Source organism: Zalophus californianus, chromosome 2, assembly GCF_009762305.2.
Source record: "Zalophus californianus isolate mZalCal1 chromosome 2, mZalCal1.pri.v2, whole genome shotgun sequence".
In the NCBI taxonomy this organism is placed as follows: Eukaryota; Metazoa; Chordata; class Mammalia; order Carnivora; family Otariidae; genus Zalophus; species Zalophus californianus.
In genome coordinates, this window is record NC_045596.1 from 13,586,956 (window position 1) to 13,609,231 (window position 22,276).

Below are 22,276 nucleotides of genomic sequence, written 5' to 3' on the forward strand. Positions count from 1 at the left end.
TATCCCCATGTTAACAGATGAGGAAAATAGGCACCAGAGAGAGGGTTAAGAACATGTCAACAATGTCACCAAGCTACTAAGTGGGAGAGCAGAGATTTAAACAGGAGGGAGCCTGCCTCCAGAGCTGGCTTCTTAATTGTTACACTGTAATGCTTTCTGTCAGTTCAGTGACTTGAGTGGATGTGGAATATATTTGAGTTAATGAACAAGACCAATAAAAGAGACTGTTCACGGGTGAAGTATTTGCTTACCACCTGGAACTACAACCAATCAACAAAATTCTACTTACGCAGATTTAGGACAAAGCTCTCCTCTTTTTTTTCTTTTGTATCTAGGTAAACAAATTACCCATGAATTGGATCTATCTATACTTTTTTTCTTTTTTTAGGACTGAACATTTGACAAGAAACTTGTTTATTGGAGTTATTTTTAATATTTTATTTTTTAAAGGTTTATTTATTTTACACTTGATCTTAGCCAAAAGGCCGAGAAGCGATAAAAGGTTTATTTATTTTAGAGAGAGAGTGTGCAGGGGGCAGGGGCAGAGGGACGGAGAGAGAATCTCAATCTCAAGCAGACTCCCCGCTGAGCATGGAGCCCGATGCAGGGCTCAGTCTCACAACCCTGATATCATGACCTGAGACGAAATCAAGAATTGCTCGCCTAACCGACTAAGCTACCCAGGCACCCCTATTTTTAATATTTTAAAAATTTGACATATAAGAGGATGTTATGTATCTCAAATGGTTTATAGGGAGGGAATGGATATGGGCATGCATATTTGTGTTATTTGTTAGAATTAAAGAAAATCAGGCAGGAATAGTGAGTAAACAGGTTCCTCTGGGTATCCATGTCCAGAAGCTCCTTTGTCAGGGAAGATGGAAAGGTGGAACCACTGGCTTGTGAAGGGAAACTGGAATTAGATTTCTTCTCAGTGACTCAGAAGGCGAAGCAGGGATTTGATAGAAAGCTTTCTATCAAACACTTTTTATAAACAGAGGGACAACAGAACTCCTGTGTTTACCAGAGTGTGGGATCCAAAAGGCATGACTTAGGCCTGGATTCATGTGCTTATCTAATCTGACTGAGATGAAATTTAGTTGTCATTGCAGGTACATTTGGCTGCCAGGTATTACACAAACCCTTGACTGATCTCAACCATGCTCAGAGGCAGGGGGTATTACCCATGTCTATCGTGAGGACCAGGCATGGCTATGGCAAGCACTAAATCCACAACAGTAGTGGTTCAGAATACAATAGTGTTAAGAGGTAGCTGAAGTAGAGAAACCAAAACTGAAGCAGCCCCATTGGGGTCATCAGAAATCCAGGCTGGGGAATGTATATCACCACCCAGCCTCAAGGCTCTCTTGCAGTCCCAGATGGCCACTGGGGTTGAAGACTACATGAGGGTGAAAAGCATTAGTCTTCTATTTTTGCAAACAAGTCAAGTGATTCCAATTCTTCTGACTTTTTTTTTTTTTGGTTTTATAAAAGATAAATATTAAAATATTGATGCTAACTGGCTTATTTTTAAATACACGTATTTTTAAATTCTCAGTTTTAATACATATTTTACCTCTTCCAAGTTTTAATTGAATAAATACTGACACAACCCATACATGTTTGTGGTACAAAAATGTTTGTAGCACTCGGTAATATTTTAGGAATGTAAAGGGGTCCTAAGACCCAAAACAGTTTGAGAACTGCTGGAGTCCACTAGTTCCCTTATGCATTATATTTTTGTTTAACAATTATGCCTGGCAGTTTTGGGTGTTGAGAATGCAGGTGAATAAGACAGGCAGGCCCTGATCTCATGGAGCCTGCATTCCTGTTGGTGCATGTGTGTCAGGTGACTTTGTCAAGGAAGACAAATGAACAAAGTAATTTCATGTAATACTTAAGTGCTGTAAAGAAAATTAAACAGGGTGAAGCGGCTGGGAGTGTGGAGCTAGTAGAGATTGATGCGGGGAAGATGAGTTTTGATCTGAGACCGGATGGGCAAAGGGGAGCCTCTTTTTCTGGCTACTTCTGCTCTGCCTTCCTCACTCCATCCCTACTGGCTTTTCTGTGGTTCCTTAAATATGCTATGCTGGTTCCTTCTTCAACACCCCCGCCCACCCCCGTCTAGAAAAGTTTTCTGGTTACATTTTCATTCCAGTCACTCTAGCGCAGATCTCTTTGAGAGGACTTCAGCTACCCACTCAAATCCATCACTAGCCATCGCCTTATCGGGTTTCATTTTTCTTCTTAGCACTTACCTCTACTACATATTGCTATATATATGTGTGTGTGTGTGTCTCCCACAAAAACAGTAAACATGACAACAGAGACTTGGGGTAACTGTTAAAACCCCAGATTAAATAGAACCTAGGACACGGAAGGCTCAATCAATGTGCTGGATAACTTTAAAATTAAATATAATGAGAAAAGAAACCTTAGCTTCTGAAAAGATACATAAATGCTAAAAGGAAGTTACTTAAAGACCGCATAGTGGCTTTAATGCAACCCTAAATATCCAAGGCGAATAGTGCCAGGCACACAGACAGGGAGGCTTAACAACGTTAGTGTTTTTGCTACCCGCCTCTCCGCACAGACAACTTAAGGGTAGCTTTGCCAGTTTGTTCTCGTTATATCCACAGTGACTAGTCACTGGTGCGCAGAAAGCGCTCAATAACCGTGGAATGAACGGGTGCCTCCCTCCTACCGACGGTTAACCTGAGCCGGGAGAGAGAAAGCCTTGGCCAAAATCACTCCAAATCTTGAACGCAAAGGCGGGACTTGCACAGGGAGTATCCCGACTCCCGGGGAAGGGCTAGCTCCACCGTAGTTACTGATTCTCCACTCCCCACAACAGCGTCAAATCCTGTCAAAGCCTTTAATGCTTAAGTTAGGAAAATACAAAGAAAAGCCTGGCCGCCTACCGGCAGCAAAGCGACAAAACGAGGCTGTCAAACCCGCGATTTCCCTGGAGCCCAATGGACGCCGGCGGCGGCCCGCGATGTCACATGACCAGGCGTGCTACGGGAGCCGCACGCGCCAGCTCCTGCGCAGCCGCAGCGGGCCGCTTGCGCGCCTTTCCTTCCAGAAATGGCGGCTCCGCTGGGTGGTATGTTCTCCGGGCAGCCACCTGGACACCCCGGGGACTCCAGGGGCCAAGCTTCGCTTCTTCAGGCCGCGCCAGGCCCTCCGAGAACTTCCAACAGTACCTTGGTGGACGAGTTGGAGTCATCTTTTGAGGTAAGATGAGACTGGGCGTCTGTGTTCCCAGTCTGCCTTCTTTCCTGAAACGTAAGCTGCGCCTGGGCAGTTGTCTCTTTCAGCGATGCCCACCATCAGGCTTACAAATAGGGGAACAGGCTCAGAGAACGGAAGTCACTTGCTTTAGTCTCCACGTTGAGTGGTGGCCGGAATTCTGTTCAGGTCTGCTGGCGGAGACGTAAACTTTGTTTCTGGAAGAACGTGGACTTGAAGTTGGTCCATCCCTAGTCTCAGGACCCTTCTAGGTTCCCAGTCGGTTGTTTCCGTTCCATCCTTTTTTGGGCCCATCCCCGAGAGCTCTTCCCCGCATTCCTGCGTGTTTAATACTGGTTCGTCTGCGACGGGTAACGTCACACTATGTCCTGTATCCTTTCCGCTGGGCTCCACCCTTAGATGGCCCCAAACTAATGAACTCTTGGAGATGAAATGGACTTATGTGAAAGTTACTGTGTGAAACTTGGTACCAGGAGGGGGGAAGAAGGAAAGCTGGAGGGAGCAAGGGAGGCAGGGATGACCCATACTCTGAGTTCCACCCAAGAAGTTAACCCCTCCTCTAGCAAGGAAAATGGGGAGTGGTAGTAGACAAAGGAGAGGTAAAAATATGTGCTTAAAAATAAGATGGCTTTCAGTGGTCTCTAGAGTGGAAGATGAGCCATTATTGTGGGGAAATAAAATAACTTATAATTGCAGCTACCTTTTCCACATTTTAAGTCATGTGAATTTTATACTGTGTACAGTAGCGGAGTAAAGCGTGAATATAGTTTGTAAATCAATGTGTTATTGGGGCTGCATGGGAAAATGCATTTCTTGGGGAGTGTGCATTCGAAAACTTGGAGATGACTGATTTAGAGGACATCAAAATTTACCGGGGAGGAGGATGAGCCGCCTTTGCAGTGGTGCCAAGCCATAAAGGAGAGGGTTTGCTAGGCTTTAGAGCAGCATTTAGCATTGAGGTGAGGTGGCTGTCAGTCATGAGTGCTTGCTGAAAGACTGGCCCTGTAGAAGTCTTGGCCAGAGCCAACACCAGCGCCCTAATGCTTAAAACCCTTTAGTGGCTACCTGTCACTCTTGAGACAGAGCCAGAAGGTTTACTGTGGTATTCCTAGCGCTGCGTATTTGGCTCTCTGCTTCATTGCAATTTCCTTTTACTCTGGCCACAGAAGACTTTTTCTCCACGTGCTGTTTGTTTTCTCTCTGGGTTTCCGTCCCCTCCCCCAACTTGTGCATCATTTCCTTAGTGTATCCGCCCCTGGTGCCTTTTGTAGGACTTACCACCAAACCAGGCCCCTGAAGTCAGAGGCCATCTCTCCCTCATTTCCCCATCAGTGCTAATACAGTGGTAGCAGATAGCAAGTGCTTGACGAATATTTGTCGAACAGTGAAGGAACCCGTGGTGTGTCAGTCCCTGTCTTCGGTGCTAAGAATACAGAGAAAACAGTCCTTGCCCTCAAGGAATTCATGACAGTGGGGTAGAAGAAACAGATAAATAGCAGGCAGTTGCTGTGTTGTGTGATCACTGCTGTGGTAGAAGAAAACCCAGGGAACTCTGGGAGCACACATGAGCCTGGCTGCCAGAGGTGCTTCCCAGAGAATACGCAACCCAAAAGGGCGTTTGGACAAAGCCAAGTGAAAAGGAGAGAGAGTTGCTACCTGGCCCTCCCTCTGCTGCTTCATGATCACCCATCTAATCTTCTCAAGACTCATCTCAAAGGCCACATTTTAATTTCCCTGTGGTCTGTGTGGGCTTCTATTCCAGAGCCTCCAGCGGCCTGTGGCACCTGCCTGCCCACTTTTCATTTCATATTCTATTTAAAGTGTGCTGTCACTTTGAGGCCTCTGGCTTTCTCATTCTAGTTGCTCAGTAAATGCTCTTTAATGGAATGAGTTTATTGAGATCATGCCCTCTTGTTGTGGGAGGGAACCGTGGAGACCATCCTCTCCTTTTACGGATGGAGAAACTGAGGCTCAGAGGAGAAATTACTTGCCCAAAGCCAGACCCTCAGTTTATGCAAATGAGGACTAGGACTTGGGCCTCCCTACTGTTCAGTCAAAGGTTCCATCCTACGCGTACTTCTAAAAAAGCATATTCTTTTTATAGACCACCACACATTTTCTTCTCCATACAACTGCCCAACTATCTATAAAGATCTGTGTGTGTAATATCCTTTTTTTTTTTTTAGAGGTAAGAGGGAACTAAAATTCCTGAGCTCAGATTTCCTCTCACTGGGTCTGATGGCCCTGCTCTCTGGCGGGGAGCAGCTCCACCTTTGTTGATTGGTTTGCCTGGTTGGCCTCCTGGGCAACCAGGCAAAACCTCCTGGGTTTTCCAGTACCCACAGTTTTCACAGAGCAGGTATGCCCTATTCATATCCTAGGTCCAACAGGAGTCGTCTTTTCAAGTAATACACAGAATGGGCAGTTTGTTTTTTCTGATTTCTTGAGCTGTTACAGGGATTCCCCAGGAGGAGTCCTGTGATTTTTCTGTATGAATCAGATGGGGGAAACTGCTAGCAGCAGAATTTATTGCTTCCCAAAGGGCCCTCACATCTGGTTGATGGCCTAAATTTGGGCTCAGATATGCCTACCTCACACCAAGTGTAGTTTACTTACTGCTGGTGAGGCTCTGCTTTCCTGAGGTTTGAGGCTTCCTTTCTGATCACTGCTCCCCTCTCCAGCTCCCATCCCATTCTCTTTTTGACCCCACTGCCCAGTGATAGGCCTTCTTTGTGCGTTTCCTGACAGTTTCCTGTGCACAGAACTCCATTGCTGAATTACATATTCATCTAGATCGGTGCTCCTTTAGAGAAACTCTCTCTTTGGGCCTTGTTTATCCATGTGACAGCAAGCTTGTTCCCTTAGGTTGTCCTTTCAGTCATTAACATATTTAGTGAGCCAAGCAGTGCCAAGCAGTCTTCTTGCACTAGGAGTGTAGTGAACAAGACATGCAAAATTCCCACCTGCTGGTAGGAACCAACTAAAAATGGACTAAAAGAGTGAAAAGAATGGAATGATGTCAGTTAACTGTGTGAAAAACAGTAAAGCTGGGCTTGAGGATAATGAGCAGGAGGGGCGCCATTTCAGGAGTAGAGAGAGATGGCCTCTCTGAGGAGGTGATGATTTTCCCGAGTCGTGACACAGTGGTAATACAGTTCATGTAAGCATCAGAGGGAGGGGCTATAAGTGGGGCTGGAACAGGGGCCCAGGCTCTGGTGTGGAATGGGACCGTGGGGAAAGGGGTGAGTGGCAGGAGTCGGGACTAGGTGGTGGTGCTTGCATATACCAGCAGCCTCATTTGCAGGCTCTCCCTTGGAGGGTCTCATGGATTCAGTGTACCAAGTCCCTTCATTAGCAGGAGGATATCTTGTCAGCTGATGTGCAAACCCAGACTCTATAAACTCATTGAATGACTTCAAGAGAAGTTATTTCTTACTCTGAAGTAAGATTTTTGACATGTGAATGACATGTTTTTTCTTACATATTTGGGTCACACAGGCTTGCTTTGCTTCTCTTGTGAGTCAGGACTACGTCAATGGCACAGATCAGGAAGAAATTAGAACTGGTAAGAATTTACTCTTTGTAGATTATGTTCTTACCTTCAGCGAGATTCCTAATTGCTGAATTTATACTCGACGTGTTTCAGTTCTATTTGTATCCTAAGAGAACTTTTCCAGAGAGTAAGATTTATACAGTCATTTCTATATACTACTGGTTCTTTGTTCAGTTTATTAATTGACATGTGCCTCATAATGAACCACTTAAAATGAGCTTTCCATTTTGGTATAGGACAGTGACAACCAACAATGCATACTGCTTTTTTCAAAAAAGTTAAGTTTCGATTATTTTTTGAAGGTGTTACCTAGAAAAGTCTCTTGTGCTTCCCTGACTTCACCCAAGTTCTGTCCCCAGAGGCAGCCAGTGTTTCTGACTTTTTTGTGCTATATTTTACATGTTACATTTTAACTGGAAGTCATGATGCTAATTGCTGGATCTCTGGATGGATTGTCTCTCTTCAGAAGAACTTTTATGTTGTAATGAGGTATCATTCACCTCATAAAAGCACAAATTATGTGCCATTTAATGTTGGTTACATGGGGGTTGGGGGTCCGTATCACTGCTGTGACCAGAATTAAAATTCCAGATTACATCTATGGGAAGATGCCGTTTTGATATTTTGACTGTTCATTTATGAGGGAGATATATATATATCTAGTGTTTTTCTTAATATTTTGGTCTTTTTTTAATAAGGTGTCGATCAGTGTATCCAGAAATTTCTGGATATTGCGAGACAGACGGAATGTTTTTTCTTACAAAAAAGATTGCAGTTATCTGTCCAGAAACCAGAGCAAGTTATCAAAGAGGTATGAACTCACATTTCTCCTCAGCTTTTAGGAAGAGCATATGTTGTCAGGATTCCATGTGTGCTTTATTTTTATTTTTTATTTTTTTAAAGATTTTATTTATTTATTTGAGAGAGAGAGAATGAGATAGAGAGCACGAGAGGGAAGAGGGTCAGAGGGAAAAGCAGACTCCCTGCCGAGCAGGGAGCCCGATGCGGGACTCGATCCTGGGACTCCAGGATCATGACCTGAGCCGAAGGCAGTCGCTTAACCAACTGAGCCACCCAGGCGCCCTCCATGTGTGCTTTAAATGAGATACATCCTTTTCCCACGAGTTACAGTAGGGCTTTATAGATTGAATACAAATGTTGCTAGTTGTCAGTGTTGATGACAAGCTGGGCAGGTAGTGGAGCCAGGGCTCAGGGCGGGGTGGGAAGATGGGCTTCAAACAGAGCAGTTTCATTTGCTGGCTTTCAGGGAAGACTTTTCTTACAGGAAAGCCTCTGCTGCTTGAAAAAGGTGGAGAAGCCATTAATGTAGACAACAAGCTCAGTTTGGACAGAAATTGTGAGCTGTGTATATCCCCCGGCTGCCTTAGACACAGGAAGGGCTCAAGTTTTGTTCAAGGAATCAAAAATTAAATGTTCTGTCCAGGTTCCTTGAGACTCAGGATTTCATTTATCTCAGTTGTTTGAAACTGGGGCATTTGGAAATGTGCTGAGGTTGCCACAATGACTAGAAAGCTTTATTGGCATTCAGTTTGTTGGGCCAAAGCCTGCCAAGTGCATTGTGGAAGGGAGAAGAATCATCTTGCCCAAGAGACCTGTGATGCCCCTAATGAGAAACACTAAATGGAAATGATTGTTTTTGGTACCTTTTGAAGTAACTACTCCCAATTAATTAAAACATTCTTTTTATTCATTGATATCAGCTGTTGAGAACGTGAAGGGTAAGATGATATTTTACAGTTTATTATGTCAGATCATACCACGTCAGAACACTTGAGTAAGAACATAGGTGTGTTCAAGGCCAGGCCTTAATAAAGAATTATAATGCTGGTATTCATTTAAAAAGCTCTTGAAGGGGCCCCTGGGTGGCTCAGATGGTTAAGCGTCTGCCTTCGGCTCAGGTCATGATCCCGGGGTCCTGGGGTTGAGCCCCACATCGGGCTCCTGGCTCAGCAGGGACATGCTTCTCCCTCTCCCTCTCCCTCTGCCTCTCTCCCTGCTCATGCTTTCTCTTCTCTCTCTCTCTGTGTGTCTCAAATGAATAAATAAAATCCTTAAAAAAATTAAATAAAAAGTTCTTGAATATGAGATTTTAACACTTCATCCTGAACTGATAGAACAGTGGTTTTGGACTCTTTTTAAACAGTGGTTAGCATATATTTGATTCTCAGTGTTTTAGATTCTTAGCAGTAGCCTTTGGACGGAGGGACTAGGTGGCTGGGGTCCCGGATGGGAAAGAGACTGATTTTCTTTGGCTGCCCTTTGGTACTTTAGAATATTGGAACATCTGTATTACTTATTAAAAGAAAATGAAAAATAAAAACTCCCAGTGTTAGGCATCTTCCACTGGAGGAATTGCTGTGGGTTGTTCAGATAGTGGAGCCAAGCAGGGCAATGGGCATACAATGGTTTAATTGATTCTCTTGTTTTGAATTTACTTCTTAAAGCTCTGACCAAATCAGAAACTATTTTCACTTTTCATGAGCTTGCTCTTACTTCGTTGTCCTCATTTACAGGATGTCTCAGAACTAAGGAATGAATTACAGCGGAAAGATGCTCTGGTCCAGAAGCACTTGACAAAACTGAGACATTGGCAGCAGGTGCTAGAAGACATCAACGTCCAGCACAAAAAGCCAGCCGAAATCCCTCAGGGCTCCTTGGCCTACCTCGAGCAGGCATCTGCTAATATCCCTGCACCAATGAAGCAAACCTGAGTCAGAGCTGGCCTGAAGGTGATCTGGTGTGTGAGTCAGTCTGAACACGGTTTTGACAAACATCACTTCTTGTGGACATGACATTTTGTAAGAACTCTTTGCCAAAGAATGAGGTGATTTTTGTTGATGATCTCACCTAAAATTTTCCCCTTATTTTTATAAGCGTTATTTCTTGAGTACTTTAAAAATGCCTGTATAGTTTTGGTAAATGAAGTAAATTTTCCTGTCTTTAGCAAAGTTTAGACTGGTAGTGTGATGCCACTTACAGGTTTCCCTTTTCATGTTTCTTTTTTCTGTTTGTATTTTTTTTGTTTTTGTATGACTTAATCTCTCTGTGTTCCGGTTTTAGATTAGCTTGTACGATCTGATCTGAGAATCAGAGGATGAGGATTTTGATTGTAGGCCTTTTATGACAATTATTCCTAGGTGGTAGTGCAGAAAATAGGTAAATTTGCATGTTTCAAGACTTTAAGTTACTTCAAGAAGAGGCATCTAATACAGTGATGTTTGTAATGCATCCGGAGCTCTTAGAATGAGGATATTTTGTAAATAGGTTGAAAGGATTATAATATCCTAAGTTAGTGTAGTAATAATATAGTAGGATCCTTATGTTGATGTTGACTTTTATTTGGACTCTTATTTGTGTGGTGTTTTTTCACTTTTTGGAGCAGAGGCGTGTAGTAGGAGCAGTGATAAGCTAAGTTTTGTTACGGTCTGCAGTGATGAATCAGCATAAGGGGACAGATCTTGTTTTCAGCATGACACTTGCGTACGTGCAGTATGAGAAGTTAAAGCTTGCCATGATCATCTCTTTTCATTTTGAGTTTTGTTTGCTTGTGTCGTTTTTGTTTCTGGTTTTTTGTAGCAGAATTTTCCACTAAGGATGGTTCTTGCTAATGAATAGTTGATTCCAACGGACTGGAGCCTCTGGGTGGGGAGTGCGCTGCAGGGTGACCCTCAGCAAACTCCCCATCCTCAAAAATCATGGGAGCCTCAGCTTTTGGGAAGACATTTTACCCTCTTGTTGGTTACATGGGCCAATGAGATTCTCTGTTGAGCTGCCCTTGAGAAGTACACAAGGGCACTGCGTGTGGTGCTCCCTAGGTGAGATTTTCCTTTCTCTGTTGTTTACCAGTCTCTTATCAGATTACGTCTCCTAACCCAAAACAGATGCTCTGTTGTTTTCTAAATAGGCAGTAGTCTGCCAGTCAGGTGTCCTGACTTGTTTTGTTTCCTTCAGCCTTGAAGGCTCCTCCCTCCATAACACTGACATCATCCATTCATGGTTGTTTGGCCTGGATGCCACTTGGTCCCTGAAGCCTCTGCACGCTCTCTGCTGCACCCCGAGGACACAGGACTTCCTCTCTCTTTGCCAGCCTTGCTTGATTCTCCCTGGGAGTTAGTGATTTGTATCCGTCTCTGTGCCCCTCACGGGAAGGAGGCATTGTACCCCTCTGAATGCACAGTGACCACATATTGTTTATCTTTTATGCATAATACTTATTACTCATTTTTGTTTGTGTGCGTGTGTGTGGGGTACCCAGCCCGGGGCCAACCCCTCAGTACAGATTAAACAAAGCTTTTAAAAGTTGTTTGTACTTACATTACATGACTCCAAGTTTGTTAACCTGGCCACCTCATACCAATTAGAAGCTCTGATTGGTGGGGTTAAGTTTTAGGCAGTCTTGCAGTAACAGAGGTTCTCACTGAAAAGATTGGGAACTATTTTGTTCGGTGCTCAGTGAAGATATTTTGCATTCATGTAAGAACCAATTACTGCCATTTATTTATTCAAAAGCTTTCTGTCAAATAAATAGCCATTTTTCAGTCTTACCTGTTTGTAAATATCTTTTTCCTTTCAATGACCTCTTAATTATTGATGCACATAGAAAACCCTCGGAGCTGCTGTCTCCTTCAGTGAAACAGTGAGAAACCGTCGGCTGGAATCCCCCTTACTTCCCACTCCCAGAGTGACAGCCTACCCGCCTCTTCAGGGTGCTCTTTTGTCCTTGCTGTTCGTCTCCCCAAGCGCCTATCTTGTGCAGGACCAGCCTTTCCACCAGTGCCGGGGTCCCAGGCTATTTGCCTTCTTTGGGCGTACTCCTTGGGTGGTGTCCTTGCCCCGCATCGCCTGTCTACCGGATCGTTCCCTCCAGCTCACAGAGTTCTTCTTCTCCCAACTTAAGCATTTTCCTCGGTGCTTGAGCGGCTGCCCTATCTCCCGGCCCCTCGTTTACCATCTCCAGCGTGTCTCCTTTCCCTTCCTTCTCCCCCAGGCTGCCCCCAACACTACCATCACTGTGCTGTGATAGTTTACTAGCCACTTTGCTGGTGCTAAATTGAATGGATACTTCGTCTTCTTTACTTGAATTCATTCTCTTTGATTCATCTTTCCTTTTTTACCCAGCTTCTCAATGTTGACATTTCTGAGTGTTTGGTCTCGGGCCCCTGGAGGCCATAGTGGAGTGCTGCTCAGTTCTACCTTCAAGAGAGTCCCTATGGGGGGAGTACAGTTACCAAAGCTCCGCCTTCAGGGCTCCACTGCAGGGTTCCCAGAGATCTCCAATTGATGTCCTGTAATTTTAAATGTGTCTTGGGATATAGCTCCTGGAGGACCTGACTGACATGGATGTTAGTGGACATGGTCTGAGAGAGCCGGCAGTAGGATGGGGTTTGGGGACTGGCTCGTGTACTATCCGACTGGCAAAAAAGACCTATGGTGGTACACTTACCAGTGGCCCAGGTGCTGAAGATTCCACCAGTGGTGCCTCAGGGAAACCTCCCAGTGGAAGGAAACATTGCCAGCACAAGGATCAGACACTGGAAGGTAAGAGGGAACACTATACAAGAACAGTGGAGTTGGCTGGTTATCCCCTCACCATCTTGACTCCCACTGGAGGAATAATGACAAACCACCTGTACTTAACAAATAGTCAACAGCCACCCTGAGTGGCTGGGGCATCTTTGATGATCTCCTGCTGAGGGACGACAGACAGTTGAGCTAGTAGGAGGTAGTAGATCAAAAATAATATTGCAGGGCGGGCGCTTGGGTGGCTCAGTCAGTTAAGAGGCCGACTCCTGATTTTGGCTCAGGTCATGATTTCAGGGTCATGAGATTGAGCCCCATGTCAGGTTCCACACTCAGTGGGAACTCAGTGGGGGGGTCTGCTGGAGATTGTCTCTCCCTCTCCCCCCCTCTTCTTTCTCCCCCTGCTCACATGTGCATGCTGTCTCTCAAATAAATATTCAAAATAATAACAATAATATTGAACCCCCAAGGTGATGGTGGAGATTAGTGCTACCGTAAGAAATCTAAAGGGTGCAGGGAGAATGGTCCCTAACAAAAAACCATTTAATTTCCCAAACTTACCCTTGCAGAATCCAGATGGATCCTGGAGAATGAGTATAGAGACCAAGTAACCTCAAGTGCAACTACTGTGTTGGATGTTACATGATGCTAGAGGAGCTGATAAGGGCTGAAGTACAAGATAGCAGCCATTTCTTGGGCGAGTTCATTCTTTCCCACCCTAATTAAGAAACACTTTACAGGGGCACCTGGGTGGCTCAGTCGTTAAGCGTCTGCCTTTGGCTCAGGTCGTGATCCCGGGGTCCTGGGATCGAGCCCCGCATTGGGCTCCCTGCTCAGCGGGAGGCCTGCTTCTCCCTCTCCCACTCCCCCTGCTTGTGTTCCCCCTCTGGCTGTCTCTCTCTCTGTCAAATAAATAAAATCTTAAAAAAAACAAAACAAAACAAAAAACACTTTACAGCACAGCAGTCTTCCTTTCCAGTTTCACTCCAGCAATGTTAGCCCTTTCTCCTGTCATGATAGGGCCTGTCAAGATTTATCACCAAATCTTGCTGTTTCTTCCTCCTGACTCAATCCTGAATCAACTCCTTTCTCTTTATCTCTGCTGTTCTCCCCAGGACATCACCGTCACATCTGGACCACTTGCTCTTGAGAGATTGATGGAATCAGATTATGTACACAAAAACCGGAAGAAAGTTTCATCTCTCAAATGAGTTTCTTTGTCAGTATTACCTAGGGTATGGAGAGGTAGGATTTTAGTCACAGCTAGTGAAGGTATAAACTTGATAGAAACTTTCTGGATGATAATCTCGTTATGTCAGAAAGCTTAAGCGTGTATCCTTTGACGCTTTACTCCACTCCACTCAAGGAATATGTCCTAAAGAAATAAATGGTAGAAGCATGCACAGATTTAGTTAAGAAAGATGTAATCATTGCAGGGTAGAATCTTGAAATTTAACCATCTTTCACTCAACTGCACCAAGAAAGAAATCAAACAGATGTAAAGTCTCAATAAAATTCTGTCCCTGCAGCTGGTGTCCTGCTGAGTTAAAGGACAGTCATCCAAAGTGCAGCTACTTTGCCAGTCATCAGGAGTTGCAGTGTTGAAAAAAGGTTTTAGTAAACAGAACTATCTGTACATAATTTTTAAAACACAAAATGCAGGCATAGTCCTACAATGCTCACCTTAAGTAGGAAACAAGATAACCAAAAAAAAAAATGTGGTACTGGGGCCGCTGGGTGGCTCAGTCGCTTAAGCATCTCCCTTCAGCTCAGGTCATGAACTCGGTCCTGGGATTGAACCCTGAGTTGGGCTCCTTGCTCAGCGGGAAGCCTGCCTCTCCCTCTCTCTCTGCCCCGCCCCCCACTTGTGCTCTCTCTGCCCTGCCCCCCACTTGTGCTCTCTCACACTCTCTTCCTCTCTCAAATAAATAAAAATCTTTTTTTTTAAAGTGTGATACTGAAAATAACATGGCATGTTACATTGTCTGGTAACGTATTGTCATTTAAGAAATTATCTTATTATAGGGCCATGTGTTTTGATTAGATAGTGATTTTAATTGTGAGTTGTAATTGCATTTCTCTCAAAATGATGTACGGAAGCAGCTACTTTTTATTTGAAGATCTAATTGAGGTTAATGTGAACTTCTGTTTCCAAGCCCCATCTTCGTTCTGATTTCACCATTCTTCCGGAAAACAATACAAGTCACAGCCATTTTTTATTGCCCAGTTGTTTAAAGTTTTATTCAAAGAGCAGGGTTTGACAGTGCATAGAATCAGCAACTGTTTATGGCCACCTGGGGGCCAGCACCAAAGGACTGAGAACATATTTTGCCCAAGTTGTATTGAGTCTTGTCAAAACACACGGCTCTGTCAGGAGGTCAGACAATTCAGTGTGGACTGACAGGTCAGCAGTGTGAATGGCCAGTCCCGATTCCCTTTAATGTACTGAGCATCCATGCAATGGGGAAGCAGTGCACCATGAGGCAAAGGGCCCCAGCCCAAAGACTATTGGTTCAGTAGATCTTTGACTTCATAGAATACTCTAGAAACCCTGACAAGTGACCCAACTGAAACTACAATCATTGAAACTGAGATGTATGATGGAGCGAGGCTCAGTTATTCACAGAAAAATTCTGGCAGTGGTTAATTCCAATTCATGATTGGTATCATTACTCGTAATATTTTGCTTAATTCTTGCAAAGCCCCTTCTGAGGTAGGTGTTATCCCCTCTATAGTCTGCTTCATGTTCTGGAGCTATGAAGTCAAAGCATTCAATCCAAGTATGCCAAGGTTTCCTATAGTCCACTCCTAGTTTTGCCTCATTTTTTTAATTGGCTTTCATGAGTATTTTGAACTTTGTTTTACTCTTCTTCCTACTGAGGTTGAATGTGCATTTTGGAATTAAGTCATTTACATAGAAACACTTTTCAAGTGGAGATGACTAGCATTCTAAGGAAAAATGAACCACTTTTAGAATAGACCATGGAAATCACAAAGCCTGGTATTCAGTAAAGTGGAATGAAATCTGGATACTAGAAATACAATGTTAAGGTTATCAGCAACATTAATAACATTTTCCTATGGGTACCTTTTGATAACACCGTTTTTTTGTTTTTTGTTTTTTTTGTTTTTTAACCTTAATGGCAAGAATTTTTTTTTTTTAAGCACTGGTGTCACAATGAAATAGTATGAAATGTTAAGGCCAAAATTTGTTTTGGCTATTATATGTAAATTATATCACAAGCAAGTTACTTGGTTGGTTGTTTAGTTCATTCCTTCAATCAGTTGCTTTAAAAGAAATGTTTTTCAAATGTCCTCTTTGTGATGGATCCCAAGAATTAGTTTAGAAAGAAAAATACTTGGTAAACCATTCCTGGTGGGCAGAGCCCTGTTTCTGTTGGACTTCTTTGGGTTGGGCTGTTTCACCATCTTGTGTCCTAAAAACAAGCCAACAGACAAAAGGTTTCTTAGAAGGTTTTGAAAATTATTCAGCAAACAACTTAATAACCTGCTACCTTTCAGGGAAAGAAAGCTGCTTCTTTACTCTTGGAAAGACAGTACAATGTAACTGGCCAAAATTCATAGCTGGAAACAAGTTGTGAAAGATGGGGATGGGGAGAGAACATCTGATTCCCGTCTTGAAAACAAGGTCTCCAATTTTACTTAAAACCTAATGAGGCATATCGTGTAATTTTATTTCAGGCACAAATAAAAAATAAACCTCATAAAAAAGTTAAGGAATGAAATAGTTAATCATCAAAGCCTTACAATGTCTGGCTTCTTTAAAAGCTGTCTAATGTGTTCTAGCATCTTAATAAGACAGTGGAATTAGCGTAATAAATTGAAAAGAGGAAACAGTAAGCAAGAAAGTACGATGTATACCTGCCTGAATGACCGGTTTCTCTTTGATTAGTGAAGCTTCATATAAATGGGAACCTAGCTTTACACACAGGTGTGTGCTACTGAGGTGAAGCTAGAGTCAGGAGCTGGCTCTAGCAGTTAGGGCTGGGCTCAGGGCTCCAGGTCTCAGTTTCCACAGCCGTGAAACAATGGCTGGACTCATTTGGTGACTGCCAGGGGCTCTGTCCAGCTCAACGTTCATAAAGGACTGTGCCTCCCCATTTGTCCCAATAGCTACGGGGATGCAGGCCTTTGGAAAAGGAACATTTTTAGAAGGAGCCCTTTCTGAAATGCAAAATTCAAAGCCGACAATATGAAATTTTGCCTCTGAATGGAAGACTGGATAGGAGGGAGAACTAATAAAGGGAAGACTCATGTTCCCGAAAGAGAAACATGTTGCAAGGGTTTCTGGGAAAGTAAGATGGTATCTGAGATATCATGCACGAGCTCCCAAACCCACAGATTAAGAGTTTTACAACTTCAAGATGATACAATAAATCTTGAGAAATAACCTTAATAGTGGAAATCTACTGAACGCTTCTGTACCAGGTCCTGTGCTAAGCATGTCTCACGGATTCATTCCTTTAGTCCCACATCAGTCTGATGAGGGAGATGCTATACTATCTTTGTATTAGAGGTGAGGAAATGAAGACCCAGAGAGGTCAAGTAATCTGCCTAAGACCACCTAGCTAAGAACAAGAAGGACCAGAATTTGAATCCAGACGTCAGGGCCAGATGATGAGAGTCCATCTTCTGTGTTACCCACACAGACACGGCCAGCTGAGTGTCTCTTATCTAATTGTCCGTGGAAAAAGGCTTTCTGGAATTTGGTACCAAGAATAGTACCTCTTCTAAAGAATGATGTACTTCCTCTCTTACACAACCTTCCCGTTTGGCTGGATTGTAATTTGTCCAAGGCAGCATTTGGGCAGATATAAAGAATAGCAAATTCTTTATATCTGCCCAAATACTGGGAGTCTAAGTGGTGCCAGAGAGGAGTCCAAATTCCCTCCTATCGGTGGAAACTGGAAGTCAGAGCTCCCCGCCTACCTCGTGGCAGTTTTCACATCTAGAGACTGGGTGGGTTTGTGAGGCTGGTCACAGCTGGGGCTTGGGTCCAAGCTGGGTGATTTAGTTATTGGAGGGGCGTTGATCCTGGAGCTCAGATCACCACTCAGAAAATTCTTTGCGTAGGAGGCGAGGTTTGGCACACTGACCACTCGGCTGGGTACTTCCTCCATCTTCTTTTTCTGTTTGTATTAAAAGGAAGGCCTGTTAGTGCCACCCTAAGGAGGCATCATTGTAAAAGTAAAAAGGCCCACCCAGCCAAAACTATAAGGGAGAGGAGGCTGTAATTTTATTTATATACTTATATGTTATTTTTTAAAGCATTTTTTTCTCCAGTCTATTTTATGTTTTAAGAAACACATAGGTTTACAATTTTTTATCGAAAACTTCTGGGGAGGGGTGCCTGGGTGGCTCAGTCGTTAAGCGGCTGCCTTCGGCTCAGGTCATGATCCCAGGATCCTGGGATCGAGCCCCGCATCGGGCTCCCTGCTCCGAGGGAAGCCTGCTTCTCCCTCTCCCACTCCCCCTGCTTGTGTTCCCTCTCTCGCTGTGTCTCTCTCTGTCAAATAAATAAATAAAATCTTAAAAACAAAACAACAACAACAAAAATACTTCTGGGGATAGATGTGTGTTTTTGTAATTCAAAAAAATTTTTTTAGACTTTAGAAGGCCATCTACATCCCCCAGCAGGGGCTGGGCCCATTGTTCTCAAATGTGTTAATATTTCTGGAATGAAACTCTTGTTGCACTGAGAGGCATATATAAAAATTATAAATGAGCTCACATCAGTTCAGGTTAGGTTAGGTTTACTGCACTTTGAACTATTAAAAAAATATTTTTTTGTGATAGATGAGAGACTTGGATGTGAATGTTTTCATTATAATAAATTCCAAAAATACATGCAGGGATAAAAAGTTAAGAAGTGGGAGATTCCTGCTCTTTACTCTCCTTCCTATCCCAGATATAACCATTATTAATAGTGACATGTTTATTTATAGGAAGTTTGGAGAATACAAAAACCCATAAAAATTGTAAGTACACATGATCTGCCTAGCCAGATATAACTACTGTTTGTTACTAATTTGGACTGCTTCCCGTGAGTCTTATTTTCAATGGATATCCCTCTGAATGTATGCCAGCCCACTGACAAATAAGCTGCAGTTACCTTTAGGAAAACGAAACCAGCAGGATTGTGTAATGCTTGAAACTAGGAAACCAGTTTACCTTCATGGAAGGGGTCAAATATCCTGGGTGAGGATTGAAGGAGAAGGACCGATTCCTATGGGACATGGCCCTGGGGAAAGCTGCATAGTGAAATCTTCTCTCCTCCTGGAAAAACAACACAACTGAGTCTACATGAGCCTAACCGTACAGCACTGGGTTGGACCTGAAGGAAGATGGCCGTGTGAGGGCGGGTTATAGAGTGAAGGAAAGCCCAGGGGAGGGAGGGGAGGTCAGTGGGGATCAGGCTGCTGTCCGCTGAAGCTTTGAGGAAGCACCTTTACTCCTGTGGCCTTCGAGTCCCCAGCTTCTCTTGTACAGGAAAGGGCAAGCTTATTTGAAACACTTTATATGTATATATATCCAGGTACTCTTAGCATCTGAAAAGAGTCTACCGCAGAAAGTTAATAAGACCAAGAAAGAAAACCCCAGGTACAATCACTATATGGCCAACCTTGTTTAGGTGTGTCTGTCCACTTTTCTCTTTCCTGCTGTATTATTTTTAAAGCAAATCCCAGTCATTGTATAATTTCATCTGTAAAAACATCAATATGTATCTCTAAGAGATAAGGACTCTTTAAAAAAAAAAAAAAACCTAACCACAATACTTTTGTCACATTTAGCAAACAAGCTATTCCTTAGTATCTAATTTTCAGTTGGTGGTGAAATTTTCCTGATGGTCTCATCAGTGTATTGACATGAAACAGTGGCTCCGGCAGGGATGGGAATGGGAGTGAGATCTGAGAGACAGGGCTATATTTGTGTGAGGCCACCATAAGACTGTGGATTTTACTTGGAGAAGATGGGAGGCCACGGGAGGTGCTGAACAGAGCCGTGCTGTCATCTGACATATTTTCCTAGATTGCTCTGGTTCATGTGAGATCAGCATGTGGGCAGGTTCAAGTGAGTGCGGAGACCAGTGGTTCTCTACTGTGTGTGTGAGGGGCTTGGACTAAAGTGATAGAGGCAAGATGGGGCGGGTGGGGGGAGGCGGCTGGACTTCTGATGGGGCTAACTAGCCTTCCACCCTGGGCTACACGGACAAGAGTGAGTCGAGACTCACTGTCTCCAGGGCTGAAGGTAAGGCAGGGGAAGGAGTCCCCGCCCGGTCAGCTGGGGTGATACAGTTTTCAACCAGACCAGAGAGCACAGAGAGGCGCCTGTTCATGCCCAAAGCAATGGATGAAGGATCCAGGGATGTGAGGTGGGTGGACTGTGTGAATGGGCAGGAGTGGATGGAGGGAGGGAGCACTCCAAAGAAACGGCCTCAGGCTTTGGTGGCTGTTGGATACAGAACCAGAGGGAGAAAACTTTTCTAAGGAGTCCAGGGGATGGCTTGCTAACTGCAAAGCAGGTAGTTATTTTCGCAAAAGGAAGATCAATAAACAATAATTGGCTTGATTGATTTACTAAAAATCAAACGGAAGGCAAGCCATTCTAGATTTTCCCAATTCCGTAGGTTAAAAAAATAAACCAACGTCAGGTAGATGCTGTGGGACTTGAGTGCTTTTTTTTTTTTTGCCTCTATTTTCCTGTATTTATTTTTTTAGTGAGTATGTTTTTTGTTTTTGGTAACAGACAAAAGGATTCAAGGATCTTCTGGAGGTGGTTTTAGGATTCTCAGGATTAAAATTGTAGGTACGCAGAGCAGGGCCAGGTGCAAAGTGAATGGCCCTCCGGAAGGAACTCTGCAGGGCCCCCTCGTGGCCCTTACAGCCTCACCATGAGCTGCTTGATGATCTCCTCTCTCTCCTTCAGGCGGGTCTGCAGACGGCCTATGAGCTGAACGTCCTCTGGTCTGGACGCCCCCTTCCCTGGCTTCTCTCCAGAATCTTTCAGTCTGTTTGGAGCAGGTATGCAGTTAGTCTCCTTACTGTCATTACCCAACAATAAACAGGTGGACGTGGTGGGGATGCTGCCATGGGCTTAGCCTGGACAGCTAATCTCTTTATTCACGAAAGGGGAAACCGAGGCCCTGGGAGCTTGCCAGGGGCCACCCACTGAGTTGGCTGCAGAGCTCCAGGTGGAGCCCAGGACCCAACTCCCACTCTGACCTTTGCCACTTCCCCCGAAGCTGCAGGGCCTTGTGTATGATACACACGCTGCCCTCAGTGAAGCGTCAAGAACCAGGGATGTCACTGGACAAAGGCCTCCGCGGAAAAATGCTCCCCACCCCAAGCTCAGCGTTGTCGCCGCCACCACTAGGCTAATGCTGACGTGACTCTGGAGCCATCTGCTGGCCGAGATGGAGCGCGGCATGTGCCAGTTCTTGGGCAGAGCAGCGGGGCAGCTGGTACCCCCAGCCCTTTCAACATGAAGCTGAAGAGGAAGAACTCTCCGCATGGTGGGGGGAGGGTTATGGCTGCACGTGACCTATGAACTGTAGCTGATAAGAGGCCAGGACTTTGGGGTGAGGTGACTTGGGATCTGACCCCTAATCTGCCTTTTCCTAGCTATGTGACTTTGGCCATAGCCTTTCCCTGTGACCTTTGGTTCCCCCTTATTTAAAATGGGCATGATAACAGATGGTTGCGAGGATTCAGTGAGATAAGGGGAGCCTGGCATGTGGCAAGTGCCCATTAGATGGTAGCCCATAAAACCTTCCACTCTGGATTTTGGATGATTTGCTTTGTATTGGAAACAGTGGAGAACACTTTTTAAAGATCGAAAGCTAAGGGTCAGACAGGTGACATTTAGATTCACTCAGTGCTGCTTGACCTTGGGCAAATGGCTTCACCTGTCACTTTCCAACTGGTCTCTCTGCTGCTAACCCTGACCACCGCCCGCAAGTCTCTTCTCTCAGCAGCCAGAGTGACCCTGTTAGAAGATAAATCAGACCATGTCACTCCTGCTCAAAGCCTTGCAGTGGCTTCCCGGTGCACTCTGAACACATCCAAACTCCTTCCTGTTCAGTGCAGGGTCTCCTTCATCCCTCCCAGCTACCCCACCAACCTCAGTTCCTACCACTCACCCTCTCACTTAGTCCTGGCTGTTCAGTCATGTGAAGCAGGCCCCAGGGCCATTGCACTTGCTGTTGTCTCTGCTGGGAATTCTCTTCCTCCAGATGGCTCACTCCCCGCACCTGCTCGTGCTCAAGTGTCACCTCCTTAGAGAGGCCTTCCTGGCCCACCCTTGCCACTTCCTAGACATAGATCCTGTTTTCTTCTACCTTTCGCTACCTGATATGAAGTCAAATATTTATTTGCTTCTTTCTTGTCTAAATACCCATGTACTCTCTATGAGAGCATAGTCGTCGTTTAGTTCCTGGCTCTAACTCCAGAGCCTAAAACAGGGCAGGGCACACAATAGGCTCTTAATAAACATCTGTTGACTAAATCAGTGAAGGCATGTGAACATGCACAAGGCCCCTCGGTTCCTTTATCTGTCCGGGGGAGGAACAGTTTCCACCCTGAAGGACGGCTGGGAGGACAAAGGGGGTGAGGCATGTGAGAAGGGGGCAGATGTTCATGAGAAAAGTGGCCTTGATCCTTCTGATTTCTTTCCAGTGTGAGGGTCAAACCAAGCCCACAAGGCAGTGCTCATTCCTCACAGATGCCCAGTGCCCTGCACAAAGAGAAGGTAGGCTCCCAAAGGGAGGGGTGACCAGCTCTCCCCATGTGCCCAGGACTGAGGTGCTCCTTGGAACTCGGGACTTGCAGTTTCAAAACTGGGAGAGTCCCAGGCACACTGGGATGAGCTGGTTACCCCAATAAAATGTATGTCGACTAGCCCCTCCCAACC

At 44.6% G+C, this 22,276-nt stretch overlaps 2 protein-coding genes and 1 long non-coding RNA gene across 3 annotated transcripts in view; 2 read left to right on the forward strand and 1 right to left on the reverse strand.

Annotated features, from left to right (window-relative positions):
• Window positions 1-2,883: 2,883 nt before the first annotated feature.
• On the forward strand, window positions 2,884-9,774 carry MED28 (mediator complex subunit 28). Its single transcript, XM_027600191.1, has 4 exons — window positions 2,884-3,237; window positions 6,751-6,817; window positions 7,504-7,616; window positions 9,340-9,774. Exons 1-4 carry the CDS (start codon window positions 3,088-3,090, stop codon window positions 9,535-9,537), a joined length of 528 nt encoding a protein of 175 aa, XP_027455992.1. The 5' UTR covers window positions 2,884-3,087; the 3' UTR covers window positions 9,538-9,774.
• A 4,438-nt stretch (window positions 9,775-14,212) lies between these two features.
• FAM184B (family with sequence similarity 184 member B) overlaps window positions 14,213-22,276 on the reverse strand; it is a 144,948-nt gene continuing 136,884 nt past the window's right edge. Inside the window, exons 15-18 of the mRNA XM_027598011.2 lie at window positions 20,258-20,375; window positions 18,539-18,643; window positions 17,297-17,496; window positions 14,213-15,783 (exon numbers count right to left, since the gene is read on the reverse strand). Of these exons, the coding sequence (XP_027453812.1) occupies window positions 15,690-15,783; window positions 17,297-17,496; window positions 18,539-18,643; window positions 20,258-20,375 (517 nt within the window). The 3' untranslated portion in view covers window positions 14,213-15,689. The remainder of the gene's footprint in view (window positions 15,784-17,296; window positions 17,497-18,538; window positions 18,644-20,257; window positions 20,376-22,276) is intronic.
• On the forward strand, window positions 20,248-21,871 carry LOC118356707. Its single transcript, XR_004819906.1, has 2 exons — window positions 20,248-20,388; window positions 20,610-21,871. It is a non-coding gene; the product is annotated as an uncharacterized LOC118356707 (long non-coding RNA).

Bases quoted from the DNA above. Each gene is read 5' to 3' on its own strand.
- MED28 (XM_027600191.1), top strand. From the start codon at position 3,088: ATGGCGGCTCCGCTGGGTGGTATGTTCTCCGGGCAGCCACCTGGACAC. The intron at 6,818-7,503 runs GTAAGAATTTAC...TTTTTTAATAAG, and splicing joins TCAGGAAGAAATTAGAACTG to GTGTCGATCAGTGTATCCAG. The intron at 7,617-9,339 runs GTATGAACTCAC...CCTCATTTACAG, and splicing joins CAGAGCAAGTTATCAAAGAG to GATGTCTCAGAACTAAGGAA.